The 19,026-nt window shown below is 36.6% G+C and overlaps 1 protein-coding gene and 1 long non-coding RNA gene across 3 annotated transcripts in view; one reads left to right on the top strand and one right to left on the bottom strand.

The window, feature by feature from the left end:
* Positions 1 to 18,005, bottom strand: part of ANKRD6 (ankyrin repeat domain 6) — a 105,580-nt gene extending 87,575 nt beyond the window's left edge. For both annotated transcript variants that reach the window (XM_043999668.1, XM_043999670.1), the window contains exon 1: positions 17,881 to 18,005. In XM_043999668.1, the coding sequence (XP_043855603.1) occupies positions 17,881 to 18,000 (120 nt within the window). In that variant the 5' untranslated portion in view covers positions 18,001 to 18,005. The remainder of the gene's footprint in view (positions 1 to 17,880) is intronic.
* Positions 17,976 to 19,026, top strand: part of LOC122752774 — a 50,744-nt gene continuing 49,693 nt past the window's right edge. Inside the window, exon 1 of the long non-coding RNA XR_006356208.1 lies at positions 17,976 to 18,114. This is a non-coding gene — a long non-coding RNA (uncharacterized LOC122752774). The remainder of the gene's footprint in view (positions 18,115 to 19,026) is intronic.

Below are 19,026 nucleotides of genomic sequence, written 5' to 3'. Positions count from 1 at the left end.
TTTTTCCTTTGAATTTTTTCGAATGGACCTTTTAAATAAGATCATGTTAATGCTTTGTTTTTGTGGATTTTCTATTTTTCTTTTTATTTTTGTTAAAAGAGCCAGCAACTTACTCACACAAGGAAATATCTCTCCCTCTCCCAACCATGCTTTTTCAGAGAAACCTGAAGAGATTCCTGCTGCTTTTCCCAGTTCCAACACTAATTGTTGCTCTAATTTTGCATGCCTGGAGGCAATGACCCACCCTCTAGAAGCTTTTAATCCCCTAGCACCTGGAGGCAAAGTGGGGGAAGAGGAATCCAGGCCTGAGTTCAAAATCAAGTCTGATTCAAATTGCTCTGGTCCCTCCCCTCCTCTCCAGACCCCACCCTCTACTCCTCCTATGGCCAAGCCCATAGCTTCCCCTGCCTGGGAAGTCCAGAGATCTGATGCGCATGCTCAACTTTCTCTAACTACATTTGCAGCTTCAGGCTCAGCCCTTCCCCAGCCTGGCTGTGCTTCTGAGACAACCTTAGAAAGCCCTTTAAATTCCAGATATACTCCTTTTGTTCATAATTTTGCTAACCTGCTTTTGTCTTTAATTAGTAATCTTATAAAGCATTTGTATGGTGAAAAGACTGACAGACAATATAGAGGGGTTAAAGAAGAAAAACTTAAGCCGAATAAGAATGACAATCATCAACATAGTTCAAGACTCCGCTTCTTTTGCCATGGAAGGGTATATATTTTACAGAAATGTAGAAGTAAGCAGCAAGGTATTGATATGAGTATTGGGGATTTTAGATACCGGAATCAAAAGTGTTCTGAATTCATTCAGAGTATTAATGTCAGTTCAGAGGTTACATAGGATTTCTATGCTATTACATATACATTTTGAAATTAATGGTATGGGTTTATTTTCGTAGAGATTTTCCTGCTTTTGAGATTGTGTTTTATACTTAGTTTTTAAAACAAGGAGAATATTTGTAAAAGCTTTTTATAGTCATGTGATCAGGTTTATATTTTATAATACTCTTATTAATATTAAGTTCATATTCATTTAGATTTCCCTAGTTTGAATTTCATTGTCTTTTTATTCCACGTGTATTTTCTTCTATTCATTCATCTATCTAATTTTGAAACATGGTTTTGATTTCATAATACAATGTTAATTCTAGGAGTATTGTGCTCCCATATTCTGAGTTGTTTGTTTTTGTTATTTTTTCTCAACTGATTATTTGATCAAACTCTTTAAAGCATTTCCCTGGCAAATTGGTTGCCATGGCAAGTGTAAATTGATTCTAGAAGTATTATTTTTGATAAGCATATTCCCCAAAAAAAAAAAAAAAGAGGGGAACATTTGTAAAAGTTTTCTTTTTTCAAAAAAAAAAAGTTCTTTGAGATTCTGTTGTGCTTTAACTTGTATTTAAATATGTTCTGATTTTTCACAAAAGTAATTGTATACTAAGTAAAAAAAAAGGGTATTATTTGAAATTGTTGCATAATTATATATTATATTTTGAGTCAAGATGTATTCACATTTTTTGCAATCATTTATTATCCTCAATTTTAAATCCATATGAGACTTGGATTATGGGAACTTATCATTTAAGACATTAATTGCCTTTATTCTGAGTTATCAGATGCCAGTTGGCCAAGGTGCCATCCAATCACAAGAGGAATACATATTGCTCAAGGAGCAGACACTGAACTGTCACATGAGGGGAGACATGCATGAAGTCAAGGTATGGCCGAGGGAACGGCTTTTGACAAATGTTGAGGTTGGATTCTCTTGGTTTAATATTTTATACTCTTTTTCCCCACAATATTGTACAGATGGCTGGAAGTATTGATCCCACCCATCTCACTTCTACACCTGGCTTCTATGCTCCCTCCTATATGCCTGATGCCATGGACATCTCAATCCCATGCATCTGATTAAGTCTGACTCAGTTTCCTCCAATATGTTCGGTGGCATGGACGTATATTCCATCCACCTATTTTAAGCCTGGCATACTGTATGGGCAGTACATATTGCTCAAGTGTGGGAATGCTCATATCCCATCATTTCTCTGTTCTTTTATGGTAACCCCCATAATTATCTCAGGTGTCATGATAAATAACAGTGTTGAATTTGGCCTTGACACCTGTTACCAATTATATTAGATTTTCTAATTTCTCATAATGGCATGAGGATAATTAGGCAGATGATGCAAAAAGTGATGAAACAAAGATAAAAATTATTTTTAAAAAATTAATATCGCAGCAATTGTCTTCTCAAATACCCTCCATAAGGGGGGACTATAGTAATATTATAATTTTAAAGAATGGTTCAATTTTTGTTTTATTATATGTTTCATGTGTAACAACTAAGATTCTGAATTCCCTTAGACATGTTTTTGAGAACTTTCATTGTTTGATTTGATTATTGACAAAGCTATTTTAAAGTTGTGTTAAGCTCAATTTTGTAGGAAATTTCCTGGCTGATTACCAGTATCTACACATCAACCCCTGAAAAGACTTTCATTCCACGACTACACCTAGAGGACATCTGAGAAAAGACTTTCAGAGACTTTAAATGAACAGTTTTGATTTGTTGTTTTTGTTGTTTTTTTTCTCTTTCTGTTATAATATACACCATCTGTTACATGTATTCTCTGCAGAGGCTCTCCCTTTGCAAGACTAATGTCAAAGCGTCGGTTCATGAGGACAAAAAAAAAAATCGCCCCTCTGGACAAAACTTTCCTCTCTTCCTTTTCTATATTGTTGTTCACATATTATTAGTTAGCAATAGTTATTATATTCTTTTTACTGTTCCGTCAAGGAAACATTTTGTTTCTTGAGGAACAACAGGGGGGACTGTAACGATTGGAATAACGCCACCTGCTGGATACTAACTGTAGAAGAGTTCTGCCCATGAAGCGAAGGTCTTTGAGGGCAAGACCAGGAGTCTTTGGTATCAGGAAGTGACGCGGACTAGTGGAAGGAGGAAGGAGGAGACGGAGGCGCTCTTCCTTTTGGACTCTGGCGGAGAGCGGAGCTAGAAATGTGCTCTCCCTTTAATAGATAGGAATCTAGGCCTTTCTTTTTCTTTACCAAATTCTTATTCTCCTTAATAAATGCTTAAAAGCCTAACTCTTGCTAAAGCTTATAATTTATTGGCGACCACTCATTAAATAGTTTAGACAGTTTAGCTAGAATTTTAGCCCTTAACAGTTCTCTTAATATTTTGTGGATACCAATATCTCAGGCTGTGCATTTGTTATCACTTATTTTTTTGACATGCCTGACCCTGCCACTTTCCTCATCATTTATGTCCTCAATGATCTCTTTTACCTACTTAATTCTACCATACACTTTTACCCTCTATTTGGATTTTTGTGTTCAGAAGAGCATTGTGCTGAATGCCTATTGTGATGAAGTAATGGGATTTCACAGATACTTAAAGACCCACCTGGAGATTAATCTAGACTGAATCAAGTGAGAGTGATTGACTGCTGATTAGCCTACTTCAAGTTAATTGGATTGTAATCACACCTGGCTATCCCTTAAGAGGGTATTGTTCTCAGAAGCTAGACTGTGAACTCAACTGAGAACACGTTCAAAACCAATGGATTTGGATGACTCCAACCAATCAGCTTGAAGCCGTATGTAAGGACTGCCTCTGTTCCAGAGCTATAAAAAGCTTCCACAATCAGCTTGCTGGAGAGTTCCTGATTAAAGCAGGTTTGTGGAGGAGGACTTGAGGAAGAACCCAACCAGGCTGGAACTCTAGGCTAGGTAGGACTTCTTTTTCTTAACTTTCTGAACTCCTTGTAAATATCTGTATGCTTTAATAAATGTTTAATGCCCAAAGACTGGTGCTGAAGCTTTTTTATTTAAGGCGATCACACAATATAGATTTTAAACATCATACTATACCACTAAAATAAGGTACGTTTAAACATCGAGAGTAAACCACAGGTTAGAAGTACAAACTATGATTTATTCTGAGTTTAGGAAATGACTAGAATGATATATCATCAGGGAGGTTAATACTTCATCAGAGGGAAGCAGAGTCAATATGGAGTATGAGTCAGAATTTTTGCTCTGCTCACCCACTACATCTTCTCTACAACGATCTAGAAAATGTGCTGGACCAAATTTGGTCAGGAAAGCCAAGAAAAACTCACAGTGAGTCATTTTTTCAGCCAGGGCAGTTTATAAAATAGAGAGGTCTGTGGACACAGCAGTGGAAGCTGGCCAGGAGCAGTGGAGGCTGTAGTGGGGAATATTCCATCACCCAAGGACAGTAAGGGAGCACCAAGGCTGGGATTACCAGAGCAGAAAGAGATCATAGAGACTCCTGAAGCAAGTGCTGAAAATAGTAATAGGTGAGATCTGGCAGCTTGGTCATACATTACCCAGTTCAGGGTAAACAAACAAGGTTAAACTGTTTATAGGGGGAGAAGAAACATGCAAACCCTCAAAATTAGAGCTCTTAAGGAATCTAATTAGATAAAGAGCCTAGGTGTGATTCTATTATATTGGGATCATTTCAAAGAAGAATGGAAGAATGGGAAAGAGGAATGTATTGGGAAAGATGGAAAGGGAAAGGAAGAATAGGGAAAATTATCTCACAGAGAATTCAAGGAAGAATTTATACAATGAAAATGGCACTGAGGGCATTACTTTAACCTCATTCTCAATTGAACTGGTTCAGGAAGGGATGAATAAACATATAGACACAGTTGAGTACAGAAATCTACCTTACCCAACAAGGAAGTACAAAGGAAAGAAGATAAGAGAAAAAAAAAGAAAAGAATAAGAGAAAAGGTGGATTAAGGAAGGCAATGGTCAGAAGCAAAATAAACTTGTGAGTAGGGCAGAGGGTAAAAAAAAGAGAGGAAAAGTATAATAGAATGGAATGAAGAGAAATACACAGTTAATAATCATAACAATAAGTGTGAATGGGATGATTTCACTCGTAAAACAGAAAAGGATAGCAGAATCCAACAAGATGGTGTTGGTGGGGTTTGTTGTTGTTGTTCTTTTTGTTTTTAAGAAGAAATACACTTGATTCATTCTTTTTTTTTGGGGGGGGGTGGCAATGAGGTTTAAGTGACTTGCCCAAGATCACACAGCTAGTAAGTGTCAAGTGTCTGAGGCTGAATTTGAACTCAGGTCTTCCTGAATTCAGGGCCGGTGCTTTATCCACTGTGCCACCTAGCTGCCCCAAGAAATGCACTTGAAACAGAAAGACACATATAGAGCTAAAATAAGGGACCAGAGCAAAATCTACTATGCTTCAGCATAATTTTTTTTTAAAAGGGTGGCAATCATGTTCTCAGACAAAGCAAAAGCAAAAAAATACCTAAACAAGATGAACATGGAAACTACATTTTGCCCAAAGATATCAAAAACAATGAATTAATATCAATACTGAATATTTATGTACAGGCATAGCATCCAAATTCTTAAAGGAAAAGATATATTAATTACAGGAGAAAATAGTAAAAATATATTAGTAGGGAACCTCAATTTACCCCTTAAACCTAGACAAATCTGACCATAAATAAACAAGAAAGAGGTAAATGAGATGACTAGAATTTCAGAAAAGTTAGATATGATAGCCCTCTGGAAAATACTGAATGGGAATAGAAAAGAACATATTTATTTCTTATCTGTGCATGGCACCTTCAAAAAATCGGTCATGTATGAAGACATAAAAACCTCACAAACAAATGCAGAAAAGCAGAAATATTAAATGGATTCCTTTTCTGACAACAATGCAATAAAATTACATTCAATAAATTATTTTTAAAACATAGATTAAAAGTTAATTGTAAAAAAAAAATAACCAAATCCTAAAGACTGAGTGGGTCAAAGATCAATTAATTGAGCATGCAACTAAAAAGAAAATTAGAAAAGCAACAAATTAAAAACCTCTAATTAAACACAGAAATAGATATCCTAAAAATCAAGAGATTTACAAAATTGAAAGTAAAAAAAATTGAACAAATAAATAAAACTAGCAAGTGTTTTAAAAAGCCAATAAAATAGACAAACCTTTGGCTAATTTTATTTTATTTTATTTTTTGCAGGGCAATGAGGGTTAAGTGACTTGCCCAGGGTCACACAGCTAGTAAGTGTCAAGTGTCTGAGGCATGATTTGAACTCAGGTCCTCTTGAATCCAGGGCTGGTGCTTTATCCACTGTGCCACCTAGCTGCCCCTGGATTATTTTGTTTTATTTTATTTTTTGGAAAATTCTTTTTTTGTTTGTTTTTTGGATAATTTGATTTTTAAAAAGTAAGAAGTAAACCCAATTACCAGTATCAAAAAATGAAAAAGTTGAATTAATATCCAATGAAGAAGAAATAAAAGCAATAATTAGAGCTATTTTGCCCAACTATATGACAATAAAACTAAATCTGTATGAAACAGATGAACATTTATCAATGAGTATATATGTGCATATGTACATAGGGATATATCCCATATTAACAGAATAGGAAATATAATACTTAAATTACCTTATCTTAGAAAAAAAAACTGAACAAGCTATAAATGAGCTCCCTTCTAAGGAAAAAACAAAACAAAACCCAGAACCAGATGAATTTACATGTAGATGCTACCAGACATTTAAAAAACAATTAATTCTTATATAAAACATATAAAGAAGTTCTGCCAAATTCCTTCTATGGTATGAATATTATTTTGAAACCTATGCCAGAGAAATTCAAAACAGAAAACTGTAGAGCAATTTCACTAATGAATATTGATGCAAAAATTCAATAAAATACTAGGATGGAGATTACAGCAATGTATTATTAAAAAGATCACACACTATGACCAGGTTAGATTGAGATTACAGCAATTCATTACAAAGATCATAAACTATGACCAGGTTAGATATATATCAGGAATACAGGACTGGTTCAATATTAGGAAAACTATGAGCAGAATTAGCCATATCAATATAAAAGCAACAAAAATTGTGCTTATTTCAATAGATACAGAAAAGGGTTTTGAACAAAATACAATATCCATTTCTGTTAAAAAAAACAACAACAACAAACATTGGAAAGCATAGGAACAAACAGAGCTTTCTTTGAAACAATAAGTAGTATCTTTTTTTGACTAGGTAAAAGGGGCCTTTCTTTGCTTTCTTTCTTACCTAGGCTTAATCACCGAATGCGCATTGCCTCAGGCAAACTGAGACCTGTGAAAGGCCTTAGCTAAAAAGGTCTCCCACTGTATCTTGGACCACCTCCAGTCGTCTTGATGTATATCTTGCCACTGGACCTAGACTGCTCCAGAGGTAAGAGTGTGGCTGGTGACTTTGCACAGTCCTTTCTCACTTAAATCCAATTCACTGCAAGTCATGACATCACCTCTCCAATGTCATGGTCCTCTTTGAGAATGAAGGACAAACAACAATAGTATCTATCTAAAACCAAGGGCAAGCATTATTAGTAATAGGGATAAGCTAGAAGCCTTTCCAATAAAATCAGGGGTGAAGCATGGATTTCCAATATCACCATCACTATTCAATACTGTACTACTAATAGCTAATATTTATTTAGTATTTACTATGTGCCAAGCACTGGGTTAAGTGCTTTATAATTATTGTGTAATTTGATTCTCACAACAACCCTAGGAGGCAAGAGCATTATTCTCCCTACTTTACAGATAAGGAAACTAAAGCAGGAAGAGGTTAAGTGATTTGCCCAGAGTCATACAAGTATGGTCTTGAGGTCTGATTAAATTCGGGTCTTACTAACTATAGGTCCAGTGCTCTATCTATTGTACTTCCTAGCTGCTATCCTATCCTGCTGGCTACAGCAATAATATAAGAAAAAGAAATGAAAGGAAGAAGCATAGGCAACGAGGAAACAAAATTATCATTCTTAGCAGATGATATGATGGTTTACCTAAAGAAGCCTAGAGAATCAATTAAAACATCAGCTGAAACAATGGACAGCTTCAGCAAAGTTGTGGAATGTAAAATAAACCCATACAAATCATCAACATTTCTTTACATAAATGCCAACCAACAAAATCCAGCAGGAAGAGAGATAAAGGCCATCTGAAATAATTATAAACAGTATATAATCCCTGGGAGTCTTCTTGCCAAGATACATGAAGGAACTATATGAACAGTTACAAAACACCCTTCACAGTAATAAAGACAGATCTAAATAACTGAAGAAATATTAATTGCTCATATGTATACTGAACCAATATAATAAAAATGACAATACTACCTAAATTAATTTACTTATTCAATGTCACACAAAAACCTAACTTTATAATGCTAGAAAAAAATTAATCTGGAGGAACAAAAGGTCAAGAAAACGAAGGGGATAAATAAAAAAAATGGGAAGGAATGGCGTCCAGTGCTGGATCTCAAACTATGTATATTAAAAAGCTGTAGGCATCAAAACGATTTGGTATTAAATAAGAAATAGACTTATCAGTGGAAAAATTTAGGTTCACAATATACAACGCAAATGAACATAGTAACCTAGTGAGTGACAAACTCAATGATCCTAGCTATTGGGGCAAGAAGTCACTATTTGACAAAAACTGTTGGGAAGACTAGAAATTAGTCTGACAGAAATTAAGAATAGCCTCTTGGGGCAGCTAGGTGGCGCAGTGGATAGAGCACTGGCCCTGGATTCAGGAGGACCTGAGTTCAAATCCAGCTTCAGACACTTAACACTAGCTGTGTGACCCTGGGCAAGTCACTTAACCCCAATTGCCTCACCCCCCCCCAAAAAAAAGAATAGCCTCTCACTGTGGATACCAAGATAACAAGATAAATTCAAAAATATTACATTATGTAGGCATATAAGGCAATATCATAAGCAAATTAGTAGAGTAGGGAAGAAATTACCTGTCAGATCTATTGATAGAGGAAAAGTTCATGACTAAGTAAGAGATAAAAAAGTCCATGGGAGGTCAAATGGATAATTTTGATTATATAACATTAAAGAGTTTTTGCACAAAAACCCAAAGGCACCTAAAATCAGAAGAAAAGCAAGAAACTGGGAAAGTATCCTTGCATTAATTTTCTCTGATAAAGGTCTCATTTTAAAAATATATAAGGAACCAAGTCAAATTTGCAAAAATGAAAGCTATTCCTCAACTGATAAATAGTCAAAGGGTATGAATAGATATTTTCAGAGGAAGAAATCAAAGCTACCAAGAGTCTTATGAAAATATACTCTAATAAAGTATTTTATTTTTTTCCTGTTACATGTAAAGATAGTTCTCAACTTTTGTTTATACAGGCTTTCCAATTTCAGATTTTTCTCCTTCCCTCCCCCCTCCCCTAGGCAGCAGGTAATTTGATATAGGTTATATATATATAATAACATTATGAAAATATACTCTAAATAACTAATAATTGGAGAAATGTAGGTTAAAACAGCTGCAAGTTTCTACCTCACACTCATCAGACTGGCTAAGACGACAAACAAAAGGCCAATGCTGGAGGGGTTGTGGGAAATCAGGTACAATAATGCACTGTTGGCATAGCTGTGAAATAGTCTAACCATTCTGGAAAGTAATTTGGAACTGAAAGGGCATTAAACTATTAAATGATCCATACCTTTTGACCTAGCAATACCACTACTTGGGCTATATCCCAAAGAGAATGAAGAAAGAAGAAAAGCATCCATATGTACAAAAATATTTATAGCAGCTCATTTTGGGGTGGCAAAAAACTTGTAAAATGAGAGGATGCTCAGATGATGAACATGTGATACCCACATATGAATGTGATGGAATATTACTGTGCTGTAAGAAATGATGAAGAGGATAGTTTCAGAAAAACCTGGAAATCCTATATGAAGTGATGCAAAGTGAAGTGAGCAGAATTGGGAGAACAAGCCACATAGTAACAGCAATATTTTAAAGATAATCGACTAAGGGGCAGCTAGGTGGTGCAGTGGATAAAGCACTGGCCTTGGATTCAGGAGGACCTGAGTTCAAATCCAGCCTTAGACACTTGACACTTACCAGCTGTGTGACCTTGGACAAGTCACTTAACCCTCACTGCCCATAAAAAAATAAAATAAAGATAATCAGCTTGGAAAGACATAGTAATAACTCTCAGTGCAATGACCCACAACTTTCAAAGGACTCATGATGAAAAATGCTATTGCCCTACAGATAGAGAACTGATGGACTCCAAGTACATACTGAAGCATATTCAGTTCAAAGAACATCTTTTTCTTGCTTCCCCTCTCCTTTTTCCTTTTTTTTTTTTTTGGAGAGGGGTATGGCTATTGTTGAAATTTGTCTTGCATAATTATACATAATTATAATAGGTTTTGTTTTTCTTGCTTTCCCATTGGGGGAGAGGGGAATTGGGGAGGCTGGGAATTTGGAACTGAAAAAAAAAGAATAAAAAGGTATTTGTACTATAAACAAATGAATAGGTGAATGAATGAAATACTTATCAGTTACCTTCTCAACATTTGGCTATGTAGGCACCACTTTTGGCCCAATGAAAAGTTTTATTGTACCTTTACTTTCAACACAAACTAAAATATTACAGAATCATGAAAGGATTGTCTATATAATTATTTTATACAAAGGTATATCTTAGTGTCTCCAGAACCTTTGTAAGTAAAATGTCCATTTTATTTTAATAAATGTAGAAGGAAAAAATGGCTTTTATACTTGTATTACTACTGGATTCAAGTTCCTAATTGCAAAGGTTGAAGAGGTGATCAATCTGTCTTGCCCATTCTTTAACATTTAGTAGCAAAATTCTCTAAATGTATAGTTGTGTAATAAACATTACCTTCATGATACTAAATATGAAAACAAAATCCATCGCATAACTCACATATATTCCACTGGAGTTTACTGAAGGATTTGTGTATTAGTACTAGCCAAGCTACACCTATCACAGTGCATTCCATTATGTCTACTTTATATCCCTATTCAAAATAATATAAGCATACACATATACAAGTATATATGTACATACATATATATGGATATATCTATTATTTAGGATTTTCAAACTTGCAAATGCTGTCTCCTTCCTTCTCCTAGTGCATTGACATTGCTTACTAGAAAAACAGGAAAAGTTCTAACTCCTTAAAAAAACTTCTGCAATCCTTTCATCAAAAGAAAATGCCTCAGTTTTCAGACAAAGAAATCAAAGCTATTTATAGTAATATGAAAAAATACTCTAAATCACTATTGATCAGAAAAAGGCAAATTAAAACAGCTCTAAGATACCACTTCACACCTATCAGAGTGGCATATTAATATAGCAAAGAAGGAAAATGTTAGATGTTGGAAGGGATGTGGGAAAACTGGGACACTAATCCACAGTTGGTGGTTGTGAACTGATCTAACCATTCTGGAGAGCAATTTGGAACTATGCCCAAAGGGCTATAAAACTGTGCATACCCTTTGATCCAGCAATATCACTGCTAGGTTTATATCCCAAAGGAGAGAAAAAGACCTATTTGCACAAAACTATAGCAGCTCTTTTTTGTGGTTAAGAATTTGAAATCAAAGGGATGACCATCAATTGGGAAATGGCTATATGATATATGATTGTAATGGAATATTACTGTGCTGTATGAAATGACAAGCAGGATGATTTCAGAAAGGCCTGGAAAGACTTATATGAACTGATGTGAGCAGAACCAGGAGAATGCCATGCGCAGTGATGGCTGATGAAGAACTGTGAATGACTTAACTATTCTCAGCAATACAATGATCCAAGACAATCTCAAAGGACTAACCATGAAGCATACGATCTACCACCAAAGAAAGAGCTGATATTGATTGAACACAGACTGAAACATGCTATTTTCCACTTTCTTTCATTTTTTAAAAACACAAAATGGCTAATATGATAATGTTTTACATACTTGCACATGTATAACCTATATCTGATTGCTTACTGCCTCAGGGAGGGGGAAATGGAGGGAGGGGAAAAGGGATAGAATTTGGAACTCAAAACTATAATTAAAAAGGTTTACTAAAAAAAAAAAAAGGAACATGCCTCAAGGCCATTCCCTTGGCAGTGACAGTGTTCAAGTTATTTGGAGATTAAAAAGAACTTTGTTAGAAGTTCACCTTGTACTGATATTGATGGCTTATTCTCTCTAACCTATACAAGCTTTTGCTAGTCCCTATTCTGTCTTTTTTTTTTTTAAGTGAGGCAATTAGGGTTAAGTGACTTGCCCAAGGTCACACAGCTAGTAAGTGTTAAGTGTCTGAGGCCGGATTTGAACTCAGGTACTCCTGACTCCAGGGCCGGTGCTCTATCCACTGTGCCACCTAGCTGCCCCTACCACCTAGCTTCCCCCCTACTCTTAAACCTGCTATAGGGTTGTGAGTCATTTTTCATTGCCTTTTGGGTTACCTGAAATTTTGATTCTGTAAGAATGTAGGAAGATCTCTTTTTGTTTCCAAAATTACAATGTTCACTGCAATTCCGTTAAAGAACATTTTGTTTTTTGTTTTTTTTATTTTGTTTTTCCAGTAGCAACAGATTTCACCATCCCATAATTTAGCCAGTTGTTTGCCCTAGATTTCCTGGGGACTAGAAAACTGAAACCATCTCTGCTATACTTCAAAGATAGGACCTTTTCTTTAAATGAAGGAAAATCTGGCAAGTTGTCTTTGATGCTGTCACCTCATCTCTGACGTTGCACCCCCCCCCCCAATAGCCATTTGGGAAGTTACCACCCCTCTCTTCCCCTGTTTGTCTAAGACCATAGGTGTTTCTTCTGTTCAGGGAGCTGGCAGAAACTCAAGTTCAAGCAAAGACCAAAGGAACATCCTGTCTCATTTTCAGTCCTGGCTGTAAAGAATATCCTTCAAAATAATAATAATAATAGCCTTATTAAGAAAACATAAATTCTGAATGAAAGGCCTATGACTTTCTCCTCTGGGAAGTTTAGTTTATCACAAAATCATACATTTCGGAGGGCAATTGATAGTAATAATAGTATTAATGTTAACAATAGCATTTATATGGGGCTTTAAGGCTTGCAGAATACCTTCAGTATGTTATGTCATTTGATCCTCACAACAAATCTGAAAAATAGTTGCGATTATTATCATCTCTATTTTACAGATGAAGAAACTGAGGGTGAAAGAGATAAAGTGTTATGTCCAGGGTCACACAGGTAGTAAGTAAAAAGAGGGAATTGGTCAGATTCTTCCATATTGTACTTCCTACATTTGGAAGTAATTTTGAATTCCAAGTCTTCCTGATTCCAGGTCTAATACAGTATTGGCTATACCACTTAACAGCCAATTCTCTCTAAATGTAAGATATAAAATGTATAAGAGGATCTGACCAATTCATCTCTCAAAATAACCACAGTTCATTTGATAAGAGTAGGAGGGCATTAAAATAGCAGCTGGTTTGTCAGATGAATGGTGAGTATAAGGAACATGGAATATGATAGGAAGCCCTGAGATACTTATTGTTGGGGGCACAACTCTTTGGGCCTGTAGAGTTCCTGGTTCTTCCAAAGCCACTGACGTGCCAATTGAGGTACCAACATTTATTTCAGGGTTGGATTTTGAGACTAGACTGCTATTGTTTACATGGAGCAAAACTTCTTTGGAAGTTTATCAGTTAAAGTGTCATGTCATCATGGACCATGGAGATTTACTAGCTCAGGTATACGTGACTGAGCTCATGGGCAGTCTCTTCTCAATTCACGATGTATCTTTTGAGCAACTCAGTCTTGGAATATTTTCAAATCCTTCAGTGGTCTCAAAAACAGGTCTCTTTAAAATAAAATTTAAAAAGGGGGCAGCTAGGTGGCACAGTGGATAAAGCACCGGCCCTGGATTCAGGAGTACCTGAGTTCAAATCTGGCCTCAGACACTTGACACTTACCAGCTGTGTGACCCTGGGCAAGTCACTTAACCCCCATTGCCCTGTAAAAAAAATTTTAAACAAAATAAACAAACAAAAAAAACCCACAATGTGTCTTTGTGGGAGAGGCCAATAATTGGTCAGGTTCTCATAATTAACCTAAGAATGACACATTTTATATGACCTTGGGAAGTGGCTGTCATCTCAGGGTGGGTAGCATGGCCAGTTTAGGTCTGAATGACCCTGAGAATTACCTTGCAAAGAAGCTAAAGGGATTACCACCATTATCTAAGGGGGGAAGTCCTTTTGGCTTCTTGAAAAAGTAAGGGAGAAAAAACCCTGGAACTTTTAGCATGAAAACTATGTAGTTACCAGTGGATAGATTTTGAAAAAAACTATTAAATTAAAATGAAATCTTAAAAAGGATTACAATTAACTGTATTTAAATACAGGTTTCTTCAACTTAGGAAAGGCATCTCCCCAAATAGGTGAGTTGCCCTTGCAGGAAGCAATAAATGCAAAAGCTTGGTCAATCAGACTTATGAACTCCTTGAGAGAAGGGGCTACTTTGGGATGGATTTTTTTGCCTTTTTTTGTACCCCCCAAATTTAGTACAGTTCCTGGGACATAGCAAGTGCTAAATAACTGCTTACCTTGACTGGCTGATATCAATTAGCCTCACTTCTACAGGTGCTACCTCAGTAACACCAGGTCATAGCAGTCAAAATAAAACACTAGCTAATCAAAAGATCACCCAGGACAAATACCCACCTGACTCTCAGCTTCATTTAATCAATCAATAAGCATTTATAAAGTGTCCATTATGTGTCTGGCATTGTGCCAGATGCTAGAAATGAAGAGACATTTATTTCAAATATTTTCAAATCATACTTAGCTGGTTCCCCTGTGTCTTTCTGGCCTACAATTTTTGATTCCTAATTTGACCATGAATATGGAATGAAAAATAATTGATTTATCAAAGGCAATCCAAAATCAGATAGACTTAGTGAATTTGCTCTTCCCTATTAATCTCACAGTCTTAAATACAAGTCAAATCTATGAGGAGCCAGTCTTCTTACTTATTTCTCATCTTCTTGGCAATGCTCTTGAATTCTTGCCTTGAAAAGAGCCAGAAGTGGTCAATTCTACTTCACGTTGGTCAAGGAGACATCAGAATTCAGATGAGTGGATGCAAAATAAAAATTTCTGGTCAGAAAAACTTGGGAGTTTTACAGCAAGCAGCATGTGAATTTGACCCCATTTGCTGCTGAGGACCGGCAATTCCTGGAAGTTTCTGAGCAAAGTATTCCAAGATGAATCAAGGTGCCCCATCCCACCCCAGGGATTACTGGAATGGAAGCCTGGGCTAGAAGTAGTGGGCCCAAGTGATGGAAAGAAGAGTGGTAACATTAATAGACATAGCAAATTGAAAAGGGGAATTGGTTTGGGGAAAAATGAGTTTGACTTTGAAAATGTTGAATCTAAGTTGATGGGTGGATATCCATGAAAAAAAGTCCTATAAACAGCACCAGTGAAGGTCTCAGGTGAGGCTTTCATATGTAGGTAGATAGATAGATAGACAGACACTGTATGTATTCACTATATACATGTAGTACTCATGTAACTATATATCTACATGTACATGCATATGCACATATAATATATAAAGAATGTATATGCTTTGCTATTTTAAAAATATTTATATTTCAGAACCTGGTTTGAAATTGTGTGAAGGTCCTGAATGGTCAGTGATTTTATTTGTGAGCAGATGGTAAAATAAATCATTTCATTTGAATGTAATGTAATACTATTGTGGAATAAGAAATGAAGAGATGATTTCAGAGAAACGTGGGAACATTTGTATAGACTGATGCGGATTACAGTGAGCAGAGCTAGGAGAATAATTTATATTGTTACAACAGCATTGAGAAAATGAACAGTTTTGAAGGACAGATGAGGGGACAAGCATAGAGGTTTGTAAAAATAGGCATATAATGAGATTAGAATGATTTGGATGAAATAAGGAAGCCTGGAGGATGGAATAGTTTCAGAGATCATAGGATCATAGATTTAGAGTTGAAAGGTGCTCTAGAGACCACCTCAACTCCCTTATTTTGTAGATGAGGAAACCCAAACTCAGAAAGGTTAAGTGACTTGCCTTAAAGCACACAGCTAATAAGTGTTAAGAGGAAGAATTTGAACCAAGGTTTTCCTTGGTCTACATCCAGCACTTATAATACTATTCCACGAAGCTGCTTCTTGGGAAAGGGGGGTTTTGGAGAGCTCTTTCTAACTTCTATTTGAAAGCTTATCCACCAACTCATCTTCAAAAATTCCATCTGAGTAAAGTAAATGTTGGAATTTTATAGTTCTCAAAAAAGGCTAAGATGGAAGGATGGAGTCAGAACCAGCTCATGTTCAACTTTTATTTAGATTTCTCCTTTGCACCAAGATTCAATTCAATCAGCAAGTATTGATTAAGCACCCATAATAAGGCATAGTATATAGATAGTAAATCCTGAGGCCAGGAAGAATTATATACTAGTCCCGCCTCTGACACATGCTGTCTGGGTCACCCCAAGCAAGTTTCTCTGACCTTTATGTGCCTTAGGCAACTCTCTAAGACTGTGAGTTGCAGAGAAGGGGCTGATGTGCATTGGGAAACACAGTTTCCTTACTTGGGAGTTTTAGACCAATGAAACCACAGGTTCAGTCCCTATCCCTGTTTCTATCTTGGTGCCTAGCACTACGTTAAGTATCACAAGAGTATAAAAGATGTATAAGGGACTGTCCGTTATACAATCACATATGAGAGACAAGGCCTCCACACAGGGAACATTTAATTCCTCCATTAGATTATGAGCTTTTCTTCATTATACTGTGAGCTCCTTGAAGGAAGGGACTGTCTTTTGCTGCTATTTTTATCACAGTGCCTGGCACATAGTAGGTATTTAATAAATGTTTATTAATTGATTTCTTGATCGACTGTTATAGGGGTATAAAGGGTATATTCAATTAGGCCTACAATGGGCGCTACAGATCAAGAGTAAGAGAACCTCAGAAAAGGGAGTGATCAAGACTTATCTTTTTGAAGATAAAGACTCTCAAAGTCCTGACAGTCTAGTCAGGAGATATTTGTCTGCATAGTTAAACTAGCCTCCTAATTTTATTACATAACTTACCTTTTATTGCTTTTTTTTTGGGGGGGGGGCAGGGCAATGAGGGTTAAGTTACTTGACCAAGGTCACACAGCTAGTACATGTCAAGTGTCTGAGGCCGGATTTGAACTCATGTCCTCCTGTATCTAGGGCTGGTGTGTTATCCACTGTGCCACCTAGCTGCCCCCTTATTGCTTTTTTTTTTTTTAAACACCAAATTGTCCTTTAGATAAAGGGGTTCTTAGCCTGGCATCTATGAACTTTAAAAAAAATTTTGGTAACTATTTCAATATAAATTATTTCATTTGTAATTTTATGTATTTTCTTCTATGCATTTAAAAACATGATTCTGAGAAAGGGTCTGTGGGCTTCAAAAGACTGCCAAAGGGGTCCATCACACATATCCACATCTACATCCATATCCTTAATTTAGATGAACTTTAATAATACCGGGTCACTGCAAACCTCCCACAACTACTATTTTATCCATTGGTAGTGGGTAGGCAAAGCCTTCCAAAGCTGATACACATTTTGAAGTTGGTTATCACATGGGTTTTACAATTTATACTTTTATGTTCAATTTTCTGTGGCCACATACTGTTGTCTTATAAAATGAACAGAGGGGGAAATCCATACTGATTTTAAAAATCCGTGTGATTTTTAATGTCTGCCAAATGTTAACTGCAAATTACTTAATAGGAAAGACAGAAAATAAAAGCACTTTGAATCCCCTCCCTTTTTTCCTCCCTTCCCCCACCAAAAAAAAAAAAAAAAAAAGGAGAAGAAGCTTTTTTAAAGCTGTGAACCAAAAAGAACAGTCTTGGAGACAATGGTAAGAGGTAGGCTAGTTCCCAGGGAATTTTTAAAGAGTTTTTCCTCTTGTTACCTTGGTAACGGCTACCTTGGCACCCTTGTTGATAAGCTGCACCACATTATCCGCTTGGCCTTTGTACGCAGCTATGAGAAGGCGTTCTGAAAGCACAGCGACCACATCCTGCTGGCTCATGAATTAGGAGAGAAAGGTTTTCAGGCAAGTGGTGGACGAGTTCCTTCAGTTCCAAATAAAGCCTGCGACCCAGGCTGCACTCACAGACAGAGGTGTCTTCAACCTCATTGGAAGGTGAGTTTTATGACTATGCCATCTTCAAAACCTGTGGGTTACAAAACAAAATGGCCCTCAGTATCATTCACCCTGTAGTCCGGTTCCTACCGCTTTATCTCTTAGGATAGAATCCTATCCTGACTGCAATTCAAGGGGCAGGGAGGCTGTGAGTAATTAGGAAAGTAATTAAGGATGAGGGCAGGCCATGCAAACTGGTGGGGGGGGGGGGGGGGCCTGAAGCAATGCACATGATGGAATTTCCAGGATGGGTGCCCTGAAAATGAACAATCTCCTTTCTATTCTTTCCTCTTTCAGAAACATTCTCCAACAGCACACACCCTTCATTGTACAGCATAAAAAGCATTGTATGTAGGATGAGAGGACTTGGGTTCAGTCCTAGCTCTCCTAGTCACTTGCCCTGCAATCTCGAGCAGGTCACTTTTCCTTTATGGACCTCGATATTCTCATCTGTAAAACAAGGGGATTGGTTCAGATGACTTCTGAGGTTGCTGCCGATTCTAAATCTCTGATGCTAAGACCCAGGTCCCTCATCAACTCTCATCTGGACTATTTCAATAGTCTCATATCATTGATCTTTCTGTATTTAGTCTCTTCCCTTTCCAATCTGTTCTCTGAGCTCAGTGGTAATAGATCAGCTCACACTGATGTTCCTAAACCCCCGGTCTAACAATGTCACTCCTCTGCTCAAAAGGTGTCAGTGGCTCCTCAGTACTTTTAAGTTAAATTATAAACTCCTCTGTTTGGCAGTTAAAGCCCTCTATAATCTGATTCTAGTCTGCCTTTTCAGAATGATTTCATCCTCTTCTCTGTCATTCACTATATTGTTATTTCAGTCTCGTCCAGGGTCACAGAGCTAGTAAGTGTCTTAGGCCAGATTTGAACTTAGGAAGATGAGTCTTCCTGACTTCA

This window comes from Dromiciops gliroides, chromosome 4 (genome assembly GCF_019393635.1).
Source record: "Dromiciops gliroides isolate mDroGli1 chromosome 4, mDroGli1.pri, whole genome shotgun sequence".
In the NCBI taxonomy this organism is placed as follows: Eukaryota; Metazoa; Chordata; class Mammalia; order Microbiotheria; family Microbiotheriidae; genus Dromiciops; species Dromiciops gliroides.
This window is presented reverse-complemented; position numbering and strand designations above follow the sequence as displayed.